Source organism: Brienomyrus brachyistius, unplaced genomic scaffold (assembly GCF_023856365.1).
Source record: "Brienomyrus brachyistius isolate T26 unplaced genomic scaffold, BBRACH_0.4 scaffold32, whole genome shotgun sequence".
NCBI classification, from domain to species: domain Eukaryota; kingdom Metazoa; phylum Chordata; class Actinopteri; order Osteoglossiformes; family Mormyridae; genus Brienomyrus; species Brienomyrus brachyistius.
The window spans coordinates 278595-299964 of record NW_026042307.1 but is presented as its reverse complement, the minus strand read 5'-3'; the positions used below and the strand labels follow the sequence as shown (position 1 = coordinate 299964).

At 43.7% G+C, this 21370-nt stretch overlaps 2 protein-coding genes across 32 annotated transcripts in view; one reads left to right on the top strand and one right to left on the bottom strand.

Annotated features, from left to right (window-relative positions):
* LOC125721112 (pantothenate kinase 3-like) overlaps nt 1-21370 on the top strand; it is a 341923-nt gene that overhangs the window by 85570 nt on the left and 234983 nt on the right. For 5 of the 19 annotated variants that reach the window (XM_048997077.1, XM_048997076.1, XM_048997072.1 and 2 more), the window contains exon 1: nt 10972-11496. The exons of 5 other annotated variants lie outside the window; for them this stretch is intronic. In XM_048997077.1, coding sequence (XP_048853034.1) covers nt 11373-11496 — 124 coding nt within the window. In that variant the 5' untranslated portion in view covers nt 10972-11372. Of the gene's footprint in view, nt 1-10971; nt 11497-11696; nt 11772-12363; nt 12702-12826; nt 13072-13151; nt 13329-13872; nt 13997-14403; nt 14530-14769; nt 14905-14984; nt 15262-21370 lie in introns of those variants that run through there. 9 more of the 19 variants (XM_048997061.1, XM_048997062.1, XM_048997071.1 and 6 more) reach the window with 7 other exon arrangements.
* Nucleotides 1-21370, bottom strand: part of LOC125721116 (pantothenate kinase 3-like) — a 355646-nt gene that overhangs the window by 132803 nt on the left and 201473 nt on the right. The gene's annotated exons all lie outside the window — the stretch shown is intronic.

Here is a 21370-nt window from a genome sequence, read left to right as displayed (position 1 = left end):
TTTACAGGATTTGGCAGACGCCCTTAGCCAGAGCGACTTACATAAGTGCTTTGAGACTCTGCAATGAATTTCCGATGCTAGCTCAATAAGGACCCCAGCTACGAATACTATCTCTGAGAACGCCATTGAGTAGTGCAGAATTTTTATTTTATTTAATTTTTTTAAAACACACACCAGAAAAAGAGTCGAGTAAGAATATAGAAGTTCTACGTCAGGTATTTCTGAAAAAGAAAAGTTTTGAGTCGTCGCTTGAAGACATTCAAGGATTCAGCTGTTCGGACATCTAGGGGGAGTTCATTCCACCAATTAGGTGCCAGGACAGAGAAGAGCCGAGATGCGTGTCTTCCTTGTGCCTTGAGGGGAAGTGGGACCAGTCGAGCAGTGCTGGAGGATCGGAGAGATCGTGGTGCAGAGCGGGGTGTGATGAGGTCCTTTAGGTAGGATGGTGCCAGAGAATTTTTGGCTTTGTATGCGAGCATCAGTGTTTTGAATCTGATGCGTGCAGCTACAGGAAGCCAGTGGAGGGAGCGCAGCAAAGGAGTGGTGTGGGAGAACTTGGGAAGGTTGAAAACAAGACGAGCAGCTGCATTCTGAATCAGTTGGAGGGGACGGATGGCGCTCAGTGGTAAACCCGCTAGAAGCGAGTTGCAGTAGTCAAGGCGTGAGATGACGAGGGACTGGACGAGTATCTGGGTAGCCTGGGTGGAAAGAAATGGACGTATCCTCCTGATGTTAAAGAGGAGAAACCGACAAGAGTGAGAAAGACTGGCGATATGTGAGGAAAATGACAACCGATCGTCTATGGTAACGCCAAGGTTTCTAGCAGAAACCGAAGGACGGATCAGGGAGTTGTCAAAGGAGATCGCAAGGTCCTGGAGGGGGGATGAGTCAGCCGGGATGTAAAGCAACTCAGTTTTACTAGTGTTGAGTTTTAGCTGGTGAGTGGTCATCCAAGATGAGATGTCTGCCAAGCATGTAGAGATCTTAGTGGAGACATGAGTGTCTGAGGGAGGGAAGGAGAGGATGAGTTGAGTGTCATCGGCATAGCAGTGGTAGGAGAAGCCATGTGAGGATATAACTTCGCCAAGAGATTTAGTGTAGAGGGAGAATAGGAGAGGGCCAAGAACCGAGCCCTGAGGGACACCGGTGGAAAGACAACGTGGAGTAGATGTGGATCCATTCCATGTCACTTGGTATATCGCATCCAAGCCGGACAAATTTGGGATCAAGTTCTGGATGGCCACGGATTTGGAGACCAAATACGTCTGCAACGTGTCCCCTAACTTGGGAAAGGACCCCAGTCACCAGAAAAGGGAGAGGCTGGCAGAGAACATGGTCATGAGTCTGATGGAGCCATTTCTGGATGACGGGAGAAATGTCACAACGGACAATTTCTTCACCTCACTGGCACTGTCACACAGACTGCTTCAGCGCAAAACAACACTACTGAGCACAGGGAATAAAGTTTGGTATGAACTTCCTCCAATTTCAAAGGACACTGCACAGCAAGAGGAATTCTCCGCGTCAGTGCTTAGAAGTGGCAGTGTCTCCTTGACAATTTATGCACCTAAAAAAACAAGATTGTGTGTGTTCTGAGTTCCTTGGACCAAGATGTGGCGATCTGTGAAGGCAGAAAGAGGAAACCCAACACGATAACAGACTATAACCACATGAAGGTATGTGAATGTGTGTATAATTTTACATCAGTGCTACAATGTTTTCTGATATGTACTATACAGGCCTATATAGAAAGGTAGAAAAAAAGCAAATACACTCATGACTCTCTCTCTCTCTGCTGTTATAGTGTGGTGTAAATGTGTTGGACCAAATGGCGCACATGTATTCCGTAAGAGCAGCAACATGCAGGTGGCCAGTAGCTGTATTTTACAACATGCCGGACCTGGTGGTGGCAAATTCCTACGTTCTGTACAAGGCATGTACAGGGTGGGAAGGCAAAAGAAGATTATTTTTGAGTCATCTAGCCAAGGAACTCCATTGCCAATTTATGCCACAAAAGGCTATGGGGACAGAGGAAGGCTGCTGCTGTGCCAGGACTTGTATGGACAACTCAGTGTCAGGTACAGGAGAACTGCAACAGAAACCGCAGCAGGTTTACCAGTGCAAAGTGTTACAAATTCACTTGCGCCAAATGCAGGGATGATGGTCACTGGGTCTGCAAACACTGCAAAGTTTGAAACACTCAATTTTTTTTATAAATAAAACAGACTTGTGCTTCCATATATTTTGTGAATGTGTGTCTTTCATATTTGCAGGTCAGTCAGCGTGTGGGATATTTGGTATAGATATGGCAGACTTTTGTGAAGGTTTCCATGTCACACACAGAGGTTTAGCCTGCCTTGGATTTTAGCTGCTCTGAGTAAAAAAATGCAAATGTGCCAGGCCTCACAGGTAATGGGTGTGTTTGCACAACAAAAGCAGGAGGACAATGGCCCAAGAAACTCTCAGCAGGGATGCTAGTAGGTGTTAGGCCCAGGGAATTTACGCAAATTTGCGTAGATTTGGCAGTTCTAGTGTTAGGTAAGTGAGCACTTACTGATGTATTCTCTAATAATCTTGTAGATTGCCACTCCAGCCAGGTACACTGCCACACTGGCAGGGACATCCATCGCTGTGAGATATCTGCAGAAACTTGGCTTCATGTCAACTGTGCCCCCAGCCAAGAACAACATGCAGGACAAAGTGGAAGACCCTATGGATCGTGGGTCAGGGAAAATGGATAAAACTAAATAAAGGCTGCAGCAGATCAATGCACACAAATATGTAGGCCTACTATACAATAGTAAAAAAAGACTTTTTGATAACATTTTTGTTTTTTTGTATTGCTTTAAATTAACATGACATGCCAACAAATGAACATACTGCATCTTTAATATTGTGATCATAAATGCATATGATAATTAATAAGCTAATGTCCCCCCTCCCCACACACACACACTCTGGCTTTGTACCTGACAGGGCTCCCCATCTACTCTGATTCTGATTTAACCCCTGCCTGAAGTTTAAACTTTAATTGTATTGTATGCATTTAAAGTATACCTATGTCCTACTTACCCACTAAAATACAATAAAACTAATCTCTTTTCAAGGTTAACATGCATTGCACACATTGTTACAGCAAGATTGCAGAGGAGAGCCAAATTAGTAAAAATAATAATATGAAAGATTCGCATTGATAAAATACAAGACACTTCTGTCGCAATATTCTTACTATGCAGGCGCTCCTCTACTTACGAACCTTTAACTTTTGAAATTTCAGACATATCAACGAAGAGGACTGTAAATCCAAATCTTGTTCGTTGGGCACCCGATTCCTCTCCGCAACATCAAAGTTTGTTCTGCACACCAATTCCGCCTAGCATGCCTTCTGGCCACTACTCAGCGTAGCGTCCGTACTCCCAGCATCCTAGTTCTTTGTACTTGTGTATTGGTAAGATGTGCTCTCGAGATCAAAGTTTACTTCGTTTTTGTTGTGAAATATTCTGTGCATCAATTATCCATTTTTGTTTTATGTATCATTAGTAATATGTTTTAGGGTAAGTAAACATGTATTGACTTTATATCATACTGTCATACCCCGGTCGTCCGATCCTCTCGTGTATTTAAGTCTGCATTAAATTATGTTTCTCCAGTCTGATCATTAACATCTTGATGTTGTTTTCATGTTCCTGAGTATGATTACCTGAAATAAACCCCATATTCACACCTTATGCCCCCCTTTCGCCAAGACCTTCAGCAACTGCACTGAGTCTTGGTGGCAGTCTGCCAGCGTTTCAGCACACAACAATAGATCATCCACATACTGTATCACTGTACTTTTTAAATTCAGTCCATCTAAGTCTGCCTTAAGCACCTGATTAAAAACATGCAGCGAATGCTTAAATCCCCGTGGCATCCTCATGTAGGTATACTGCTGACCCCTGTAGGTGAAAGCGAACAGAAACTGTGACTGTTCTGCAAGGGGCACACTGAAAAACACTGAACACAAATCCACAACTGTAAACCATTTTGCATTGGGGGGCACATTTGTCAACAGTGTGTGTGGATTGGGAACTTCTGCTGTCTGATCCTCCACTACCTCATTTACTGCACGCAAATCATGTACCAGCCTCCACTTTTCACCTCCTGCCTTTGGCACAGGCAAGAGGGGGGTGTTGCAGCAGCTAATGGTAGGCAACAACACCCCTGAATCCAGTAATCCCTTTATTGTTTCCCTTATACCTTCCTCGGCCTCAGGTTTCAAGGGGTACTGGTTTTTCCAGGGTGGTGTGCACCCTGGTTTAAGATAAATTTCCACTGGGCTAGCTGAATTTACTAGGCCTACATCTGTATAATGAGCAGTCCACACCTGCTCAGGCACTTCTCTTTCCATTTCCTGCCAGCATTCCTCTGTACTTTCTTTTGCATCACACTGTACTCCTATCATGCTCCACAGCCATGAATCTCTGTTGTCTAACTTCAAATCACCTACAACCTTTGCACTCCCCTGAATCCTCAACAGCTTTTCTCCTGCCGCTGCCTGCACGCCTTCATGCACCGTCGGCGCCCAAACCACCGGCTTTGCTCGCCGCATCATTTTTCCCAGATCCAGCATAGACTGATTAAAAGCCACCGCTATGTGGGGCTCTGTGTCTGGTATGTTGTACCATTCTCACACTATTCCCGTTTTCCGTATCGGGATGGCTACTCCCTCAGGGCCTAATATTATCCCGTCTGTTATCATGCACATCCTTTCTTTCTCCCGGCCAGGCAGAGACTCTATCAGCTGATCCTACTCACCCTTTACTTCAGGATCACAGACTTTTCTCCATCGCAATAAACAAATATGTTTTTCCTGTGTCCAATTTAACCTATTGCTATATTGTTCCTATATAAATGGGCCCCACTGTTCTAAAATTTCCCAAATTTTTCCAGTAATATCGTCAATCCCATATAAACTACACTGCTCTCTATGGAACAACAAATTTCGTCGCATAAGGCTGTACTGTCCACTGAGCACCTCTACACCCCCCTCTGTACATTTTATGTCTATCTGCAGCTGACACAAAGCATCTCTGCCTAACAAATTCACTGGGGTGTGCTCTGATATTAGTATGGGCATATTTACATTTTTGTCCCCTATCTTAATCTCCACTGGAGCAGATTTAGGAATATGCTGCACTTGTCCCGAGAATCCTATGGTCCTAACCTTCTCAGCGGACTGGGGGATATGACTGGCATCTTTTAGTCCTACACAAGTGTAGGTGGCTCCAGTGTCTATCATCATTGGTATTACTTTGCCATTTATTTGAACCTGCAGCATCGGCTCAGCCTCAGACCCCTTACTCAACATTGGCATCTGAGGTCCCCCTTTAGGATTCTCTGGGCACCCCTAGAATAAACGTCCCTGGGCCCACGGGTTGATCGGACCCCGTGGTCTGTTATTCTGCAACTGCAGATTGCCACCCCTGCCTCTATTTGGCATTGGACCTACAGAGCCTCCTGGATTAACCGGGCCCATAGGGCGTCTCGGGCTCACCCCCTGAAAGGGTAGAATTGGGCGGACTCTAGTGGTGTGTCCGGGCTGGTTACAGTTCCAGCACACTAGCTGAAGTGGCCTGTTCCCCAGTGTTCCCATAGACTGGGATCATCTAATTTGTGGGAAATCAGGTGCTCTCTGGTCACCCCCCCACCTATCATATCTATTCGCTCTATTCCAATCAGGGAGAGAAGGCCAATTAGTGTTCTGAGGGGCCCCAGCGACAGGAGACTGCCAGCTGCCCGGGGGCTGGGGTCCGGAGAGACCACTGGTGCCTGGACTTTTTTCTTTTTAGCGGTCAGCTCCTCCAGCTGCATCTGATTCAGTTTCTTTGTCAGTTCCCTCTCACGCTCTTTAGCAGAGTCCTCCTCCTCTCTGCACAAGTCAATAGCGTGAATCAGCTGCTCACGGTACTGCTGCTCAGGCATAGTAATAAGTCCCACAACTTGCCTTAGCCTGCTTCTCACTGGCTTAGGGAGCGCGTCCTGCAGTGCCCTCCGGTACAGACCTCTGAATGCCGGATTCTGCAGGTCCTGCTCTGTCTCAGTGCGCCACCGCTTTTCTTGAGCTTGCAGATAGGCAGCAGGGCTCTCCCCCTCCTTTATGGGCTCCACCTTCATTTCAACCACACTCAGCCGTGGAGGAAACATCGCAGCTGGTGCCAGAGGTTAGCGCGGTAACCATCAAAGGGACATGCATCATTCACAGGAGTCCCTGTCGCCACTGCCAGGCCACTGCTTCGCAGCAGTCTCTCCATTGCATCCACCCCCAAAGCGCGAGCCATAACCGCCTTTATGTCCCCTATCGCCAGGAGCCGACCCATAGTTACCTCCTCTAATGCTTTTATCTACTTTCCGGCCCCTTCTGCCAGAACTGGGAGTCTGAGAAGCAGGCCCTCCAGATCCTGTCCTGCCCACGGCACATACTGTGTCTGTGCTCCTTTCACCATTAACGGAAGCATCGGAGTACCTGGTGTACCTTGGGGGGGGGGGGGCTTACAGCCCTCCTGCTTCTCACTACTCTATCCTCTACTCCTTCCTCACTCTCCGTTTCTATCTCCTTCTCCTGAAACTGACTCCATCCTTTAAATGGAGGGTTAGGGGTGTCCAGCAGGTGCATCAGCCCTTCTGCATCACTACCACTACTTACTCCATTCCCCACCTTTTTAGCACTTCCTTTTTTCTCAGACCCACATACCTGGCCTTCTGTTATTAGCTCACTTCCTCACAATCCTTCTTCCACGGCCTGCCGCAGCAATGCACTCACTTCCCTGTATCCATCTAGACAACTTGCCGTTCCTTTCTGCTCCCTTCCTTCATCCTTCTGTGTCGCCTTTGAATTCTACCTTCCCCTCTATTACTGGAAACTGACTCTTGTTGTCTTGTCTTGTAGTGCCTTTCTCATTGCTTTCTGGTCCCTTCTCCAGGTTTCTCCCTTTACTTTAAACAACCTCAAAACCTCCAGTTCCTTATGCCTTTTCTTTTTTATGCCTTTCTGTGTTCTTATTAGCCTTATGATACTTTATCAGAGTCTCCATCTCCTCACTGCTACATCCCATGTGCCCCCTTTAGGCCACTTAGTTACCAGAGCCTTTGTTCTATTCTCCCACTTTTTAGACATCTTTTCTATCTTTGTTTTAAGCAGGGGGTGCTCCCTCCCCAACTGCTGTACTGGTGTGTCTGCTGCCTTTACTGGGCCCTTCATTTTACTGCTTTCCTCCACTCTACTGTCACTTGGGCTGTTTTCCTATCTGATATAAAAATTAACAAATTTCCTCACAGCCAACCCGTGTTCTATTGTTTTCCTTTCTTTTCCTTAATAAGAATTTTCTCCCTGACTGAACCTACTTCACCTTAAAGTGTCACTGACTCTAAATTATTTTCTACTTACTCTTAATGTTGCACCCAATTATCTATGAGCACACATATACCAAAGCCTCCCTTCTCTCTTTTTTTCAGCCTGATTTTACGTTTGTCTGTTCACCGTGCACACGAGCCTCCTCACGCTTTCTCTGTTAAACTCCCTAATTCCATGGGAAGTCATAAAACCTCTTGTCTATGACCTGTTGTTCTCTCACAAAGATGTGCTTTAATACCCTTTATCTCTAAACTTAGTCTCTATAGTCCGTAGAATCTTCTAATCACATTTTATTCAAAAACTTTACTTTGAGATTTGTCAAAATTCTAGACTCACCTACCTGCACTTCCACTACTATAAATGATTTTTTATAAAAATGCACAAATGCTCTATCCAGTCCCCTGCTTGATTGATCCCTTTTTAATTTTAGTCTCCTAAGCGGTTTTACCTCTGGGGTACTTATTTCTGCTTTATGCACCTTATCACTCAACTTATCCGTCAAAAATATATGTGCTTTTTCTCTGATTTAACCCAAAATTGCATATATGATCATTTTCCCCACTTCTGCATAACAAAACCAGTCTGATCCAGCAGACCTTTAAAATCCCCACAACTTCTAATACTTAGGCTCTTTCTGGCCTTATTACTTTACCAATATTTTATTTGCAACACAATATAACCTTTGCTTAAAACAATTCCTTAGCAACTTAGCAATATCTTTGCATCACGACATAACAGCATTCTTCCCCCACAACTTGAAACACACGGGCCCCTCCCTTAGGGCAACCCAACCTTTACTTTATCAGAACAAGAAGACCCCCTTCTCTTAGGGCGATGTCTCCGACTCACACTAATCCAAGAACCTGCAGCACAAACACTGGCCCTCTCTCAGGGCAATACCTTTAAATCACTATTAAACCTTCAAGGCTTCTACGCCTCGCAACAGTATATCAAGCCCTCAGGGTCAACTTTCCCCTTCTTCAAGGCTTGTCTCTGAGGGAATATCCACACGTGACCCTTCCTTTAGGGATTTCTCTCACATCACACACACACTGGGCCCACTGGACACTGCACAAACAGCTCTCTTATCTTTAGTTCTTTTAATCGGCGAGTACCCTTACCGGGAGGCCCTGCCTGGCGGCGTATGTCCCCAGACACCCCCGTCTCCGTCTCCTTATTCTATTTCCCTATTCTACTAAACAATAATAAAAACCTTTCGTTACCTATGTTTAGGGCGCGCCGCTTAAATGCAGACGGGTGTCTCCCTGTTCTCCGCCAGGTGGTCGCCTCCCCAGGTCTCTTCTCCGATCCTGTTCGTGACGCCAATTTATGTCGTGGTTTTTTTCTCCTTCCCCGCCAAATCAGAAGTCAGAGGTCCATTTGTGTAGTATCCAGAATTCAGTCTTTATTGCAACAATGAAGTTACAACCAAGGCCGGGCACGTAAAAGTGTGTCCAGTACTGTTTTATACAAGTTCTTATCATTTAACAATATCTCGTCACTTAAGCATCATCATTCCTTCAGCCATTCACAATAATTGATTTCCCTTAATCCACACCCCTAGGTGATAAGTTTGTCCATCATTTCTTTTACCGTTTGGTCTCTCGGCTGAACATAATGGTGGCACGAGCAGCTCCACTTCGTTTTTTTTTTAAATGCTCAGCCGTGAACTTCTGGTGAACTCAGGCGAATCCCTGAGTAGAAAACCTAGGCAGTTTCAGCCTTTTACACATTGTCTAACTAAAAGGTTGATAATATATTTGTCCTTTAACATAGTGATAAAATATATGTCAATAAAAGTGAGTATTCATAGATTCAGGACTAACATAAAGTAGCTAACAGAAACTCAGACTAACAAAAGGTGCAATTAGATACTCAGTTGATTACATTGTGTTGATTACATTACAATATGTTTACATTGTAATGATTACATCATGGATATTTGGCATACTTTTTAATAATATCACAGTACTTGTATTCTATGTTATATAGTGCTAAATAATATTCCATAATTCCAGCATGGAAAAATCTAGACAGTAATATAATGAACAGAGAATTTGGAGAAGCTAGGAAGTATGCCAGCGGTGTGTTTAGTCAGCGCTGACTAAAATATCCTGTTTAACTTCTGCCTTTGTGAAACACTGTGTGGCAAGTGCATGTCACACTGACTATTCTGACAATAAAGAAGCCAGCTTCAGCTTGGTAATTAACCATCTGGTTTCTTCGACTTTCACTCAGGAGCAAAAGCAGTCTTTAAACTGGAAATAATCTCACATTCACTGCGAGAATTATCGACATCGACTGATATGATTTTTATTTTTTTATCATGATAACAGGAAGATACAGTCAAAATTAAACATCCTCTTTTTCTTAAGTGATGAACACTCATAGATTTGGAGGGGGGGCGGAGGGACACATCCCCTCCATTGTTGAGATGCGGAATCGTTCCCCTCAATAATATCATATAAACTATAATGTATAGTTGACAAAAACACTAATGATTAATGTTTCTCATCACATAATTTAACGTTTTTTTTCCTGACAGTTTTTACCTAGAGAACCCCTACCCTCCATTAAAATGGTTTAGTCTAAACTCCCATTCCGGCTGACGCTCACTTCCACACCTGTGAGCAAATGGACAAGGGAGCGGCCAGCGATCGGCAGAATGTGGCTTTAACGTGAACATACTGTAATACATTGAAGACCTATGGCAACCAATATGGTATATTGCAACAGCAATAAAGGGTTGAATAAAAACAAAAAACAAACAAAAACCAACAGTTAATCAATAAAAGACCGTGTGAAATTGAATTTCATCGTCTCACGTCGATCAATTTTTATAAACATTATTTATTTTGGCAGATTGCAACTAGCTTTGTTAGCTAATAACACATTATTCATTACTTTACAATACGCAAAATTTCGTAATACTTCATGTTTGTATAATGTTATTTTGTTCCTAGGACTTAAACACACGAGGAACGATGCAGTAAGAGTAAAGTACATTACAGAGATGTAGGTTGAAACTCTTGATTACATATTTTCTGTAATACAAAATAACAGCACACGTTGGTTATGTGTTTATATGTTGGCTTTTATAACTTACATCTAAGCCAGATTAAAACGGTGAACATGTTAGTACGTTAATTAATGGTTCACCCGTGCGCGAATTGCGTAACGGGATTTTTGACGCGCACATTGATAATTAAATGTTCTATAGAAGAAAATTCCGTTTTCTTTGTAACCAAGTCCATGATAACTTTAAGATCGCTCAGACAATGTTAAATGCTAAGGCGCCAAAGAACAAATATTTTGCACAAGTACAGAGTATTTTGCACTGAAATATTAAACGCTGGATAAGAAATATAAGGAAATCATGGGTGTATACACCGCACAATGTATTGGTGGTTGCCAGTCAATATAGGGAAATTGTGGAAAGATTACAATTAAGTAGATAACAAGAAGTGATTAAAATTTCTAAGCAGTGGCAAAAATCCATTCCCAACGGACGGTATATAGGCTAAGATATATAACTGCAGCTTCACTAAGCACATCAAAGTGCAGTGTGTCCAGGCAAAAACACAGTTCTGTCAGTTATCTTCATTGTGGGAAGGTATGAAAGAATTTACAAATTACTGTGGAAGATTGTCCTTTTATTTTGAAGGATCACGTACTTTGTTTAAAATGTAACGTCGACAGGCTGAAATATTATCGTGTGAATTATCGCCGTCTTTATACATACTTTTCCTAAGTCTGCAGACTTGAAATAATCCGTTTCTAGATGAAAGGTTTAAGACGCTTTGGCCCTTCCATAAGCTCCGCCCCCGATGACGCATTTTCCCCCTCTACGTTGCAGTGACGTTAACATAAAATACGTTCTAGAATACCAGTGTGACGTGGGAGAGAATAAATACCGCAGCCGGGCAAACGATTCTCATTTCGTCTTAGTAGTTATTGGAGGAAGCATCAGGTGATAGCCATGGCCAGTTTATTTCGCTATTTCCAGCCGCGCCATTTGCTCTGCGCAACCGGACTGGTGGTTGCAGCAGCCGGTACAGCGTACCTTGTGCGGCGACTCCGTAAAAGGGCGGAGCTCCAGGAAGGTACCTGGATAATTATCGTCTATATGTGTAACATATATGCATTTCACATTTAGATAAAAACACATTTTTAAATTACACACGTATGTGCTACACACTTGAAAGAGTAATACTGTTTTCACGGATTAACACTTCAAACAATAATAATTCGTTTTGATTAAATATATGTGTAGTAATGTATCACTTACACTTAACAATGGCAGTGCCCAGAGAACCAGAGGAGCCGACCAACCCCTGCACATCGCCCATCCCTGCCGTACACACCGTGGAGCCACCTTGTAAGTGTCCCCGCCACTCCCGTCCAAAGACCTTTGTCATGTTATTTGCCAGGCTTCCCGTTTTAATGTAACATAAGAGATGCTGGTCCGGACCAATTTCCATCCATCCATCCATCCATCCATTTTCCAAACCGCTTATCCTACTGGCTCGTGGGGGGTCCGGAGCCTATCCCGGAAGCAATGGGCACGAGGCAGCCGGACCGACTTAAGATTGGTTTATTTATCTATCGCATCTGCTTATATTTGTGATGATACTTTGACTTGGGTAAGTGCTGTTTATTACCTAGAGAAACTTAAACTGCCAGGTAATCAGTAACACCACATTTGCCCTGATTACTGCTGTTTTCATATCATCAGTTACCGGCCTAACTTTACCTGATGATTTTTAGGTGTTTCATGTTCATGTTGTGACGTTTCCTATTGTCATTTGAAGTGCTGTGGTCTCTGCAGTTGGTACTGAATAAGCAGTGTGCTGAATAAGCAGGAAAATGGATGGATGGATAAATTGTTTAATCGTCTTTAGTTATTCTATTCATGAGATTTGTACATATCAAACAGGATTGTAATTACTTTCCTTTTTTTCTTGCTAAAGCATTTCCCTGGTTCGGAATAGACATTGGTGGGACCCTTGTAAAATTAGTCTACTTCGAACCAGAGGAGGAACAGGCAGAAGCGGAGAACCTGAAAAACATCCGCTCCTGTCTGACCTCTAATGTGGCTTATGGCTCCACCGGCATTCGAGATGTGCAGCTGGAAGTGAAGGATCTGGAGCTGTGTGGCCGAATGGGGAACCTGCATTTCATTCGTTTCCCCACCCAAGACCTGACTACCTTCCTGCAAATGACCCGTGACAAGCAGTTCTCCGGGCTCCATACCACACTCTGTGCCACAGGTGGTGGGGCCCACAAGTTTGAGGCTGATTTCCGAACGGTGAGTTCTGTTGATGTTACATTTCATTACAATATAATGCAATTCACTTTCTCTTTGAAAATGTGAAATTTCCAGAGGAAATCACAAATCCTATTATGACTTTTTTTTCCCCGTAACCCCTTCAGATTGCTGGTCTACAGCTCGTGCAACTGGATGAGTTGGATTGTGTCATCCGGGGGGTCCTTTTCATGAGCTCCAGTGGACCCTCTGAGTGTTTCTACTTGGAAAATCCTAACCATCCAGAGCAGTGCTTCCTCAAACCATTCCAACTGGAGAACCCTTTCCCATTCCTACTAGTCAACATCGGATCTGGGGTCAGCATTCTGGCAGTCCATGGCAGAGACAATTTTAGACGTGTCACTGGAACAAGGTGAGCTAGCCTCTGGTGATAATTTTCAAATCTTCTAAAGCTAATATTGATATAACAGTTTGAAACTGTCTGGCTTTCAGTCTTGGTGGAGGAACGTTCCATGGACTGTGCTGCCTGCTGACGGGTTGCTCCACGTTTGAGGAAGCACTGGAGATGGCCTCACATGGGGACAGCACACGGGTGGACAAGCTTGTGCAGGACATTTATGGGGGAGACTATGACAGGTTTGGTCTCCCAGGCTGGACTGTGGCCTCCAGGTAGGATGTAGTCATATAATATTTAAGTCAGCCTAGAATGACCTGCATCCCCGGTCCTGAATCAAGGCTTAAAATTGTGCTTAAAAAATGTAATACTGTAAAAAGTCACTACAGCAAGGAAGGATGTCTGGAGGTGGTGGATGCTGAGTAATCTGAAAAGCAGCTGGCATGCAGTAACCCTCAGTCATGTTTAAACCTAGAATTTAATGATCAGTGTTGACACACCACTGCACAACAACGGGATGTGTCCTCTGCATTTAACCCATATGTGACAATGTGACATAGCAGGGGGCAGCTAACTCAGTGCCCGGGGAGCAGTGCTTGGGGACGGTACCTTGCTCAGGGTACCAAAGTGGTGCCTTGTTGGTCGGGGATTCAAACCTGCAATCTTTAAATTACAAGTGCACTTCCCTAACCATTAAGCCACCACTGCCCAGAGGTGTCAGCAATAATCTGCATGATACCTGATGCTGCAGGAATAACCAAGACATGTCAGAGAAGAAAAAAATAGGGTTTATTTATAGTTGTGTACTCTTTGTTTCAGTTTTGGAAACATGATTTCCAAGGAGCAGCGCGATTTGGTGTCCAAAGAAGATCTGGCCAGAGCAGCATTAGTTGCCGTCACTAATAACATTGGCTCCATCACCAGGATGTGTGCCCGGAATGAGGTAAACATTTATCAGGACTTACACACATCGTGCCTGTGTGCTCTGTTCATATATGATTCACATACGTGATGCAGAATGGGACGAACCACATTACTAAAGGAATTTGCCATTATGTTGAGCAAATCCATATCCAGAACAAAGACAGAATTCTGGCTTTTCCCTAATAAACAACGTTGCCCTCTATTCTGTCAAGATATTAAAAGTTTCTTACAGTTTTTTATGTCTAACAAGCATCAGAATGCAGTTACTCTCTAGTGTCTCCCATGATTTAAAACCCAAATTCCAATAGTAGTAAAAGCCTTTCCTTCATGCTGTTCAGTAACCACCGGGGCAACAAGTATATTTTTGTTTTAAACGGGGGTATTTGTTTAAAACTGCTTGCTTACTGCTTTCTTTATTCTTTGAAGAATATAGAGAGAGTTGTGTTTGTGGGCAACTTCCTGAGGGGTAACATGCTGTCCATGAAGCTCCTGGCCTACTCAATGGAGTACTGGTCTGCTGGACAAATGAAAGCGCTGTTTCTTCAGCATGAGGTATGAGTCATTTTAACCTCAAGCCTCCCTTGACGTCTTGAATGTTAATGAATGTTAATGGCTGCTAGCTTATGAACTTTTCCTATAAGCTGCTAAAGAATCAGCCATTTTGTTGATGCGATTTTTATTTCCGTTATTTATGATTTTTTTTCTCATAAAGCAGTTATTTATTTGCTATGAGCACCACAAAATGAATGTATACTGTTTATAATGTGCATAATGGTTTTTATTATTTTACAGGGCTACTTTGGCGCTGTCGGGTCACTTCTGGAACTATTAAAATCCTCCTGAGCCCAGAAGTTTAAATAACCAGGGTCACATGAAATTCAACCGCCCTCCTGTACCTCTGTAACTACATCTTTGCCATGTGATCAGGTAGTGTACTCTATGGTCTAATTTAGATACTATGCATTCTGTTTTCATTTTTGTCTTCTAACTAAGCTTTTCTTTTGTAGGATCACACATGCACATATCACAGAGCTTAATTTCCAGGTACAAGCTCTGAAACCTCAAACTCACCTGAAATATCGCAAAACTCTCCCTCGTCGGCGGTGAGAGGAGCTTCGCTACTGATCGTTTACGTTACCTGGTGATGCAGCTCGCTGGACGAGCCTTCTAACCCAGGTTACTATGCGATACTTGTTATTAGTGAATCCCATTTAAGTCTCACATTAACAGACTCACGGGGATTCACAATCGAGTTTGGAGGAGCTGATGGAGAAGAAGAGAAACAGATCCAAAAAGTTTGTTTTATAATAAAAACCTTTAAAAATATTTCTGAGAGTGTGTTGTACCACTTATTCCTGAATAAACTAAGCTTATTTCCTGAAGGAAGATTAGAGCTAGTTCAGGGGGGTATTCTATGAAAGTAGCTAAAGAAGGTCAGACTCCACTGAAAAAGTGAGACTCAAACTAGCGCCATCTCCCAATTAAGCCTGAAGTCGTTCCACTAACGCAGAACGAGACTTTTCTAATCAAGGCTACTTCAGACAGACTTGCATAGTCTCACTTAGTGCACGTACCCGAGATATTTAGGTGGTAGATAAAATGACGCAGAACAAGAGCAAACCGAGAGCAGCTTTTTTTCGCAGCAGAACAAATACTTCTGAAGGAGCTATATGAAAAATACAAAAATATTATAACAAAAAAAAAGGCAATACTGTAGCTATCAATAAAGCCAGAGTGATGGCTTGGCAGAATATTGCAGACAGACTAAATGCGTAAGTCATGTACATGTTACCAGTATGTGTGACTAGTGATTCGGTGATACAGTGATTAACACTGTTGCCTCGCAACAAGAAGGTTCCTAGTTTGAACCTCCTGGCCAACAGACTCCTCTCTCTTTTGGTTTTATATGTTCGTTTTACTTTATTGTGTAATTCTTTATTCTTTGATCTCCATAAAGTACTTTAAATTGCATTGAAATTGCACAAATAACTATCTCATCTTTCCATGTTACTAATAAATTCAAATTTTATTTGTCACATACGTAGTCATACACAGTACGATATGCAGTGAAATGCTTAGATAACTGCTCCTGACCTAAAAATAAAAGACTATGAATAGGAATAGGAAATAAATATGAAAATTAAAATAAAAGGTAAATTAAACTAGGAAAGAATAAAATAAAATATAAAAATTAAAGTTAAAAATAAAATAACTGTACAACAAAAACACACAATATAGAAAATATATGAAGAATATATGAAGAAATATAGAACAATAAGAGCAGCTGTACGAGTAGGTATATATTTACGTGGAATGGAGTTAGAATAAATGGTAATAAAGGAATGGTAATGTCCAGGATTATGCAATCCACATATTTAAAGTGTCTTGTGCAGTGCAAATATGCTTAAGAGTGATTTATTTAAAGTGACTTGTGATAGAGTGATTTGATGACCACGAAGGGTAGTTGTGCAGTGGCCACTCATGTAAACGAATGTCCAGAATGTCCAGAGTGTATGTAAAAACCATATGTGTGGGTCAGTACTGTGTGGTGGTGTGATTAAGAGACCGTATCGCCTGCGGGAAGAAGCTCCTCCTCAGTCTCTCTGTGTTGGCCTTCAGGGAGCGGAATCGCTTTCCTGACCTCAACAGAGAGAACAGTTTATTGTTGGGATGGCTGAGGTCCTTCGCGATCTTCCTGGCCTTGGTCCAGCACCGCCTGCTGTAGACTGAGTGCAGGTCAGGGAGCTCGATGCGGATGGTGCGCTCAGCTGATCGCACAACCCTCTGTAGAGCTCGTCTGTCCTGCATGGTGCTGTTCCCGAACCAGGTTGAGATGTTTCCCGTCAGGATACTCTATATGGTGCAGGAGTAAAAGTTCCTGAGCACCTTGGAGGGCAGTCAGAAGTCTCTCAAGCGTCTGAGGTGGTAGAGACGCTGTTGGGCCTTTTTCACCACGGTGTTGATGTGACAGGACCATGAGAGGTCCTGCGTGATGTGAACACCGAGGTATTTGAAGCTGTCCACTCTCTCCACTGGGCTCTCGTTGATGACGGGGGTCTGGTAGTTCCTCTCCTGCTTAGTGCTGAAGTCCACTATCAACTCCTTTGTCTTACTGACGTTTAGAAGGAGGTTGTTCCTCTGGCACCAGTTCTCCAGATTCCTAATCTCCTTCAGGTAGGCCGTCTCATTGTTATCAGGGCTCAGGCCCACCTCGACGGTGTCGTCAGCAAACTTAATGATGATGGTGGAGCTGGTAGTGATCACACAGTCATATGTGTACAAAGAGTACAGCGGGGGGCTCAGAACACACCCCTGGGGGGCTCCAGTGCTGAGAGTGATGGAGGCTGTTCGTAATAAACTTAAAATAATAAAATAATATTAATAATAAAAATAATTAAAAAATAAAACAATAAAAAATAAACTGCTCGTAATAAACTTAGATTGTTGATCTATGTGACTTGGCAGTGGTCTAGAAAATACAATTTAAGCCTATGTGTAATCCCCATAACTACAAAGACTTTAGGTTGTTAATTACAGCTCTACTGACTTAGATGTGTGTGTGAGCTCCACTGACCCACTTGTCTAACCCTTGACTTGCATATCCATCCTTCACTATTATATCTCAACAGAAGCACTCTCAGTGGAGAACGAAGAACCTGGCAGCAAGTAAAACAAAATATAAAAATATCATGTCAGTTTGAGAACAATAGTTTACAAAATTCATAAATGTAACTGTAGCCACGAAGAAAAAGAGCCAGGCCACTGCTACTGGTGGGGGGCCTCCACTTGAGGGACTCACACCAGCAGAGCAGCTGGCACTGAGCGTCAATCGAGGACGGCCTCAGGTGGAAAGAATAGAAGGGGGGATATTGTCAGACATCATCCTCCCAGGTGCCCGGGAGAAATATGTACAGTGGGGCAAAAAAGTATTTGGTCAGCCACCGATTGTGCAAGTTCTCCCACTGAAAATGATGGCAGAGGTCAGTAATTTTCATCATAGGTACACTTCAACTGTGAGAGACAGAATGTGAAAAAAAAATCCATGAATTCACATGGTAGGATTTTTAAAGAATTTATTTGTAAATTAGGGTGGAAAATAAGTATTTGGTCAATTCAAACAAGGAAAATCTCTGGCTCTCACAGACCTGTAACGTCTTCTTTAAGAAGCTTTTCTGTCCTCCACTCGTTACCTGTCTTAATGGCACCTGTTCGAACTCATTATCTGTATAAAAGACACCTGTCCACAGCCTCAAACAGTCAGACTCCAAACTCCACTATGGCCAAGACCAAAGAGCTTTCGAAGGACACCAGGAAAAGAATTGTAGACCTGCACCAGACTGGGAAGAGTGAATCTACAATAGGCAAGCAGCTTGGTGTGAAAAAATCAACTGTGGGAGCAATTATCAGAAAATGGAAGACATACAAGACCACTTATAATCTCCCTCGATCTGGGGCTCCACGCAAGATCTCATCCCGTGGGGTCAAAATGATCATGAGAACGGTGAGCAAAAATCCCAGAACCACACGGGGGGACCTGGTGAATGACCTGCAGAGAGCTGGGACCAAAGTAACAAAGGTCACCATCAGTAACACACTACAACGGCAGGGAATCAAATCCTGCAGTGCCAGACGTGTTCCGCTGCTGAAGCCAGTGCATGTCCAGGCCCGTCTGAAGTTTGCCAGAGAGCACATGGATGATACAGCAGAGGATTGGGAGAATGTCATGTGGTCAGATGAAACCAAAGTAGAACTTTTTGGTCTAAACTCAACTCGTCGTGTTTGGAGGAAGAAGAATACTGAGTTGCATCCCAAGAACACCATACCTACTGTGAAGCATGGGGGGGGAAACATCATGCTTTGGGGCTGTTTTTCTGCTAAGGGGACAGGACGACTGATCCGTGTTAAGGAAAGAATGAATGGGGCCATGTATTGTGAGATCTTGAGCCAAAACCTCCTTCCATCAGTGAGAGCTTTGAAGATGAAACGTGGCTGGGTCTTCCAACATGACAATGATCCCAAACACACTGCCCGGGCAACAAAGGAGTGGCTCCGTAAGAAGCATTTGAAAGTCCTGGAGTGGCCTAGCCAGTCTCCAGACCTCAACCCCATAGAAAATCTGTGGAGGGAGTTGAAAGTCCGTGTTGCTCGGCGACAGCCCCAAAACATCACTGCTCTCGAAGATCTGCATGGAGGAATGGGCCAAAATACCAGCTACTGTGTGTGCAAACCTGGTAAAGACCTATAGTAATCGTTTGACCTCTGTTATTGCCAACAAAGGTTATGTTACAAAGTATTGAGTTGAATTTTTGTTATTGACCAAATACTTATTTTCCACCCTAATTTACAAATAAATTCTTTAAAAATCCTACCATGTGAATTCATGGATTTTTTTTTTCACATTCTGTCTCTCACAGTTGAAGTGTACCTATGATGAAAATTACTGACCTCTGCCATCATTTTCAGTGGGAGAACTTGCACAATCGGTGGCTGACCAAATACTTTTTTGCCCCACTGTAGAAGGTACTGTCCACTTCTATCTCTCTAGGTGTTGTAGGAATTATTAGCTCAGGTAAATTTTAATATCTCCACCAATATGTTTTGAAATTAATTAACTTTTAATTAATTATTATTTAATGCTGATTATTAACCAATTGTTATGCCGAATGGTCGGCTCCTCCAAACTCAATTGCGAATCCCCGATATCTGTTAATGTGAGACTTAAATGGGATTCATTAATAACCAGTATCGCTTAATAACCTGGGTTAGTAGGCTCGTCCAGCGAGCTGCGTCACCAGGTAATCCTTCCTCATGGGACGGAGACCTTCTTTGTTGGAGTTCTTGCTCGAGGTTCTCAATGTGATGTTGGGCCTGGACTGCATCTCCCTGTGTCTCTGCCAGAGGTTGTTGGGTGTCTCTCTCCTGCTGTTGGAGTGCTTGCACCCTTTGCTGGAGACAGGACGTTTCCTCTTCATTTGTCTTCAGCCTGGCTAGAAGTTTGTGTGCGAGGGAGCCGAGTACTTTGGTTAGCCTTTTACTCCCGCATTTCTGAGTGGGTGGCATGGCCATTAGTTCAGCGATGTCGTCCTCAATTTGGTCAGCTGCTTTGGACCGTATGAGATCGGCATGACTGGGCAGGAAGTCGGAAGTCACAACATCAGGCCAGGTACCCAAATCTTCCCACTTGTTGAGGGGGCTTTCCATGTGGATCATTGTGACTCAGTCAACTGCAGGGTGGCCGCAGAAATCTGTTACACTCAGGCTGGGTGTTGCCTATGTGGGTGGCCTGACACCTAAATCTAGGTGAACAAATAAAACCAACAAAATAAAATAAAGTAGAACTGGGGCCTGTCAATGGGTAACGGGAAGGGTGTAGTGAACCATGGGAATAGTTACCCACGACAAAATAAACAAACAAAAATTGTTCCCTGGGAAAAGTTGTTGCAGGTTAGAACAGTGTGAGTTACTCTAGGGCTTGAGAGATGCCCTAGTCAGGGATAAAGGATAAAACCTTATCCTGGAAATTGTTGGTCTGTGACTACTGACAGTGTCAGAAGATGACAGGAGAAGTTGGGAATAGAAAGTGGAAAACAAGAGCTTCAAAAGCAATGGGACTGCATTCAAACTTAGCTTGCTGTTGCAGATCAGATTACCCCTGGGTTGGGCTCTGTTGAACAACTCCGCTTTGACCAGAAGGGGGACCACTAGCAGGTTCTGCTTTACTTGTCCCTATCCGAATTGTTGCGGTGTTAAGCTAGTGATGCAGGTGGAGAGGTTTGAACGCTGTCAGGTGTCCCTCCTGAACAGGGCACGTCCCACAAGCTCAATCCCAGCCAAGCAGGCCTGAGTCCGGCTCCCACTCCCCCGATCCCCAGCAATGTCAACTTGGAAGGGAGTGTTCTGTACGCACAACTGAGACAACCCAGGTGGGGCTCAGCTTATCGGCTGCACTACCTGAGACCTGACTTGACCAAGGCTGGCAAAATAGCCTTCAGGTATCACCCACCCTAGTGAGAGTCCAAGCTAGGGCCGTTCTCAGAACTCACCCTAGACGAGGTCCTGCTCAAAAGTTGTAATGACCGCCTGAGGTACCTGTCAGCCTTGCCCTTAATGAGTCAGTGGGTGCAGCCGGGCTGGCACGCTTTTGGGCGTCTAATTGCTGAGAACTCCCCTTCGGTTCTGACAAACTGTATGATCGTAAGCAGTAACAGCAGAGCCACAGACAAGCTCAACCAACAGAGAGCGAATGGTAAGCACCTAGCACAGGAAGAGCTCAACTGATCACACCCAAACGACTCTTCGATGTGATTGTGTATGTTGACTGTTGTTAATAATGGTTGAACTTCTATGCAAGTACCCTTGTTGGGGGAGAGGGAGTGAATAAAAGCATAAAGTG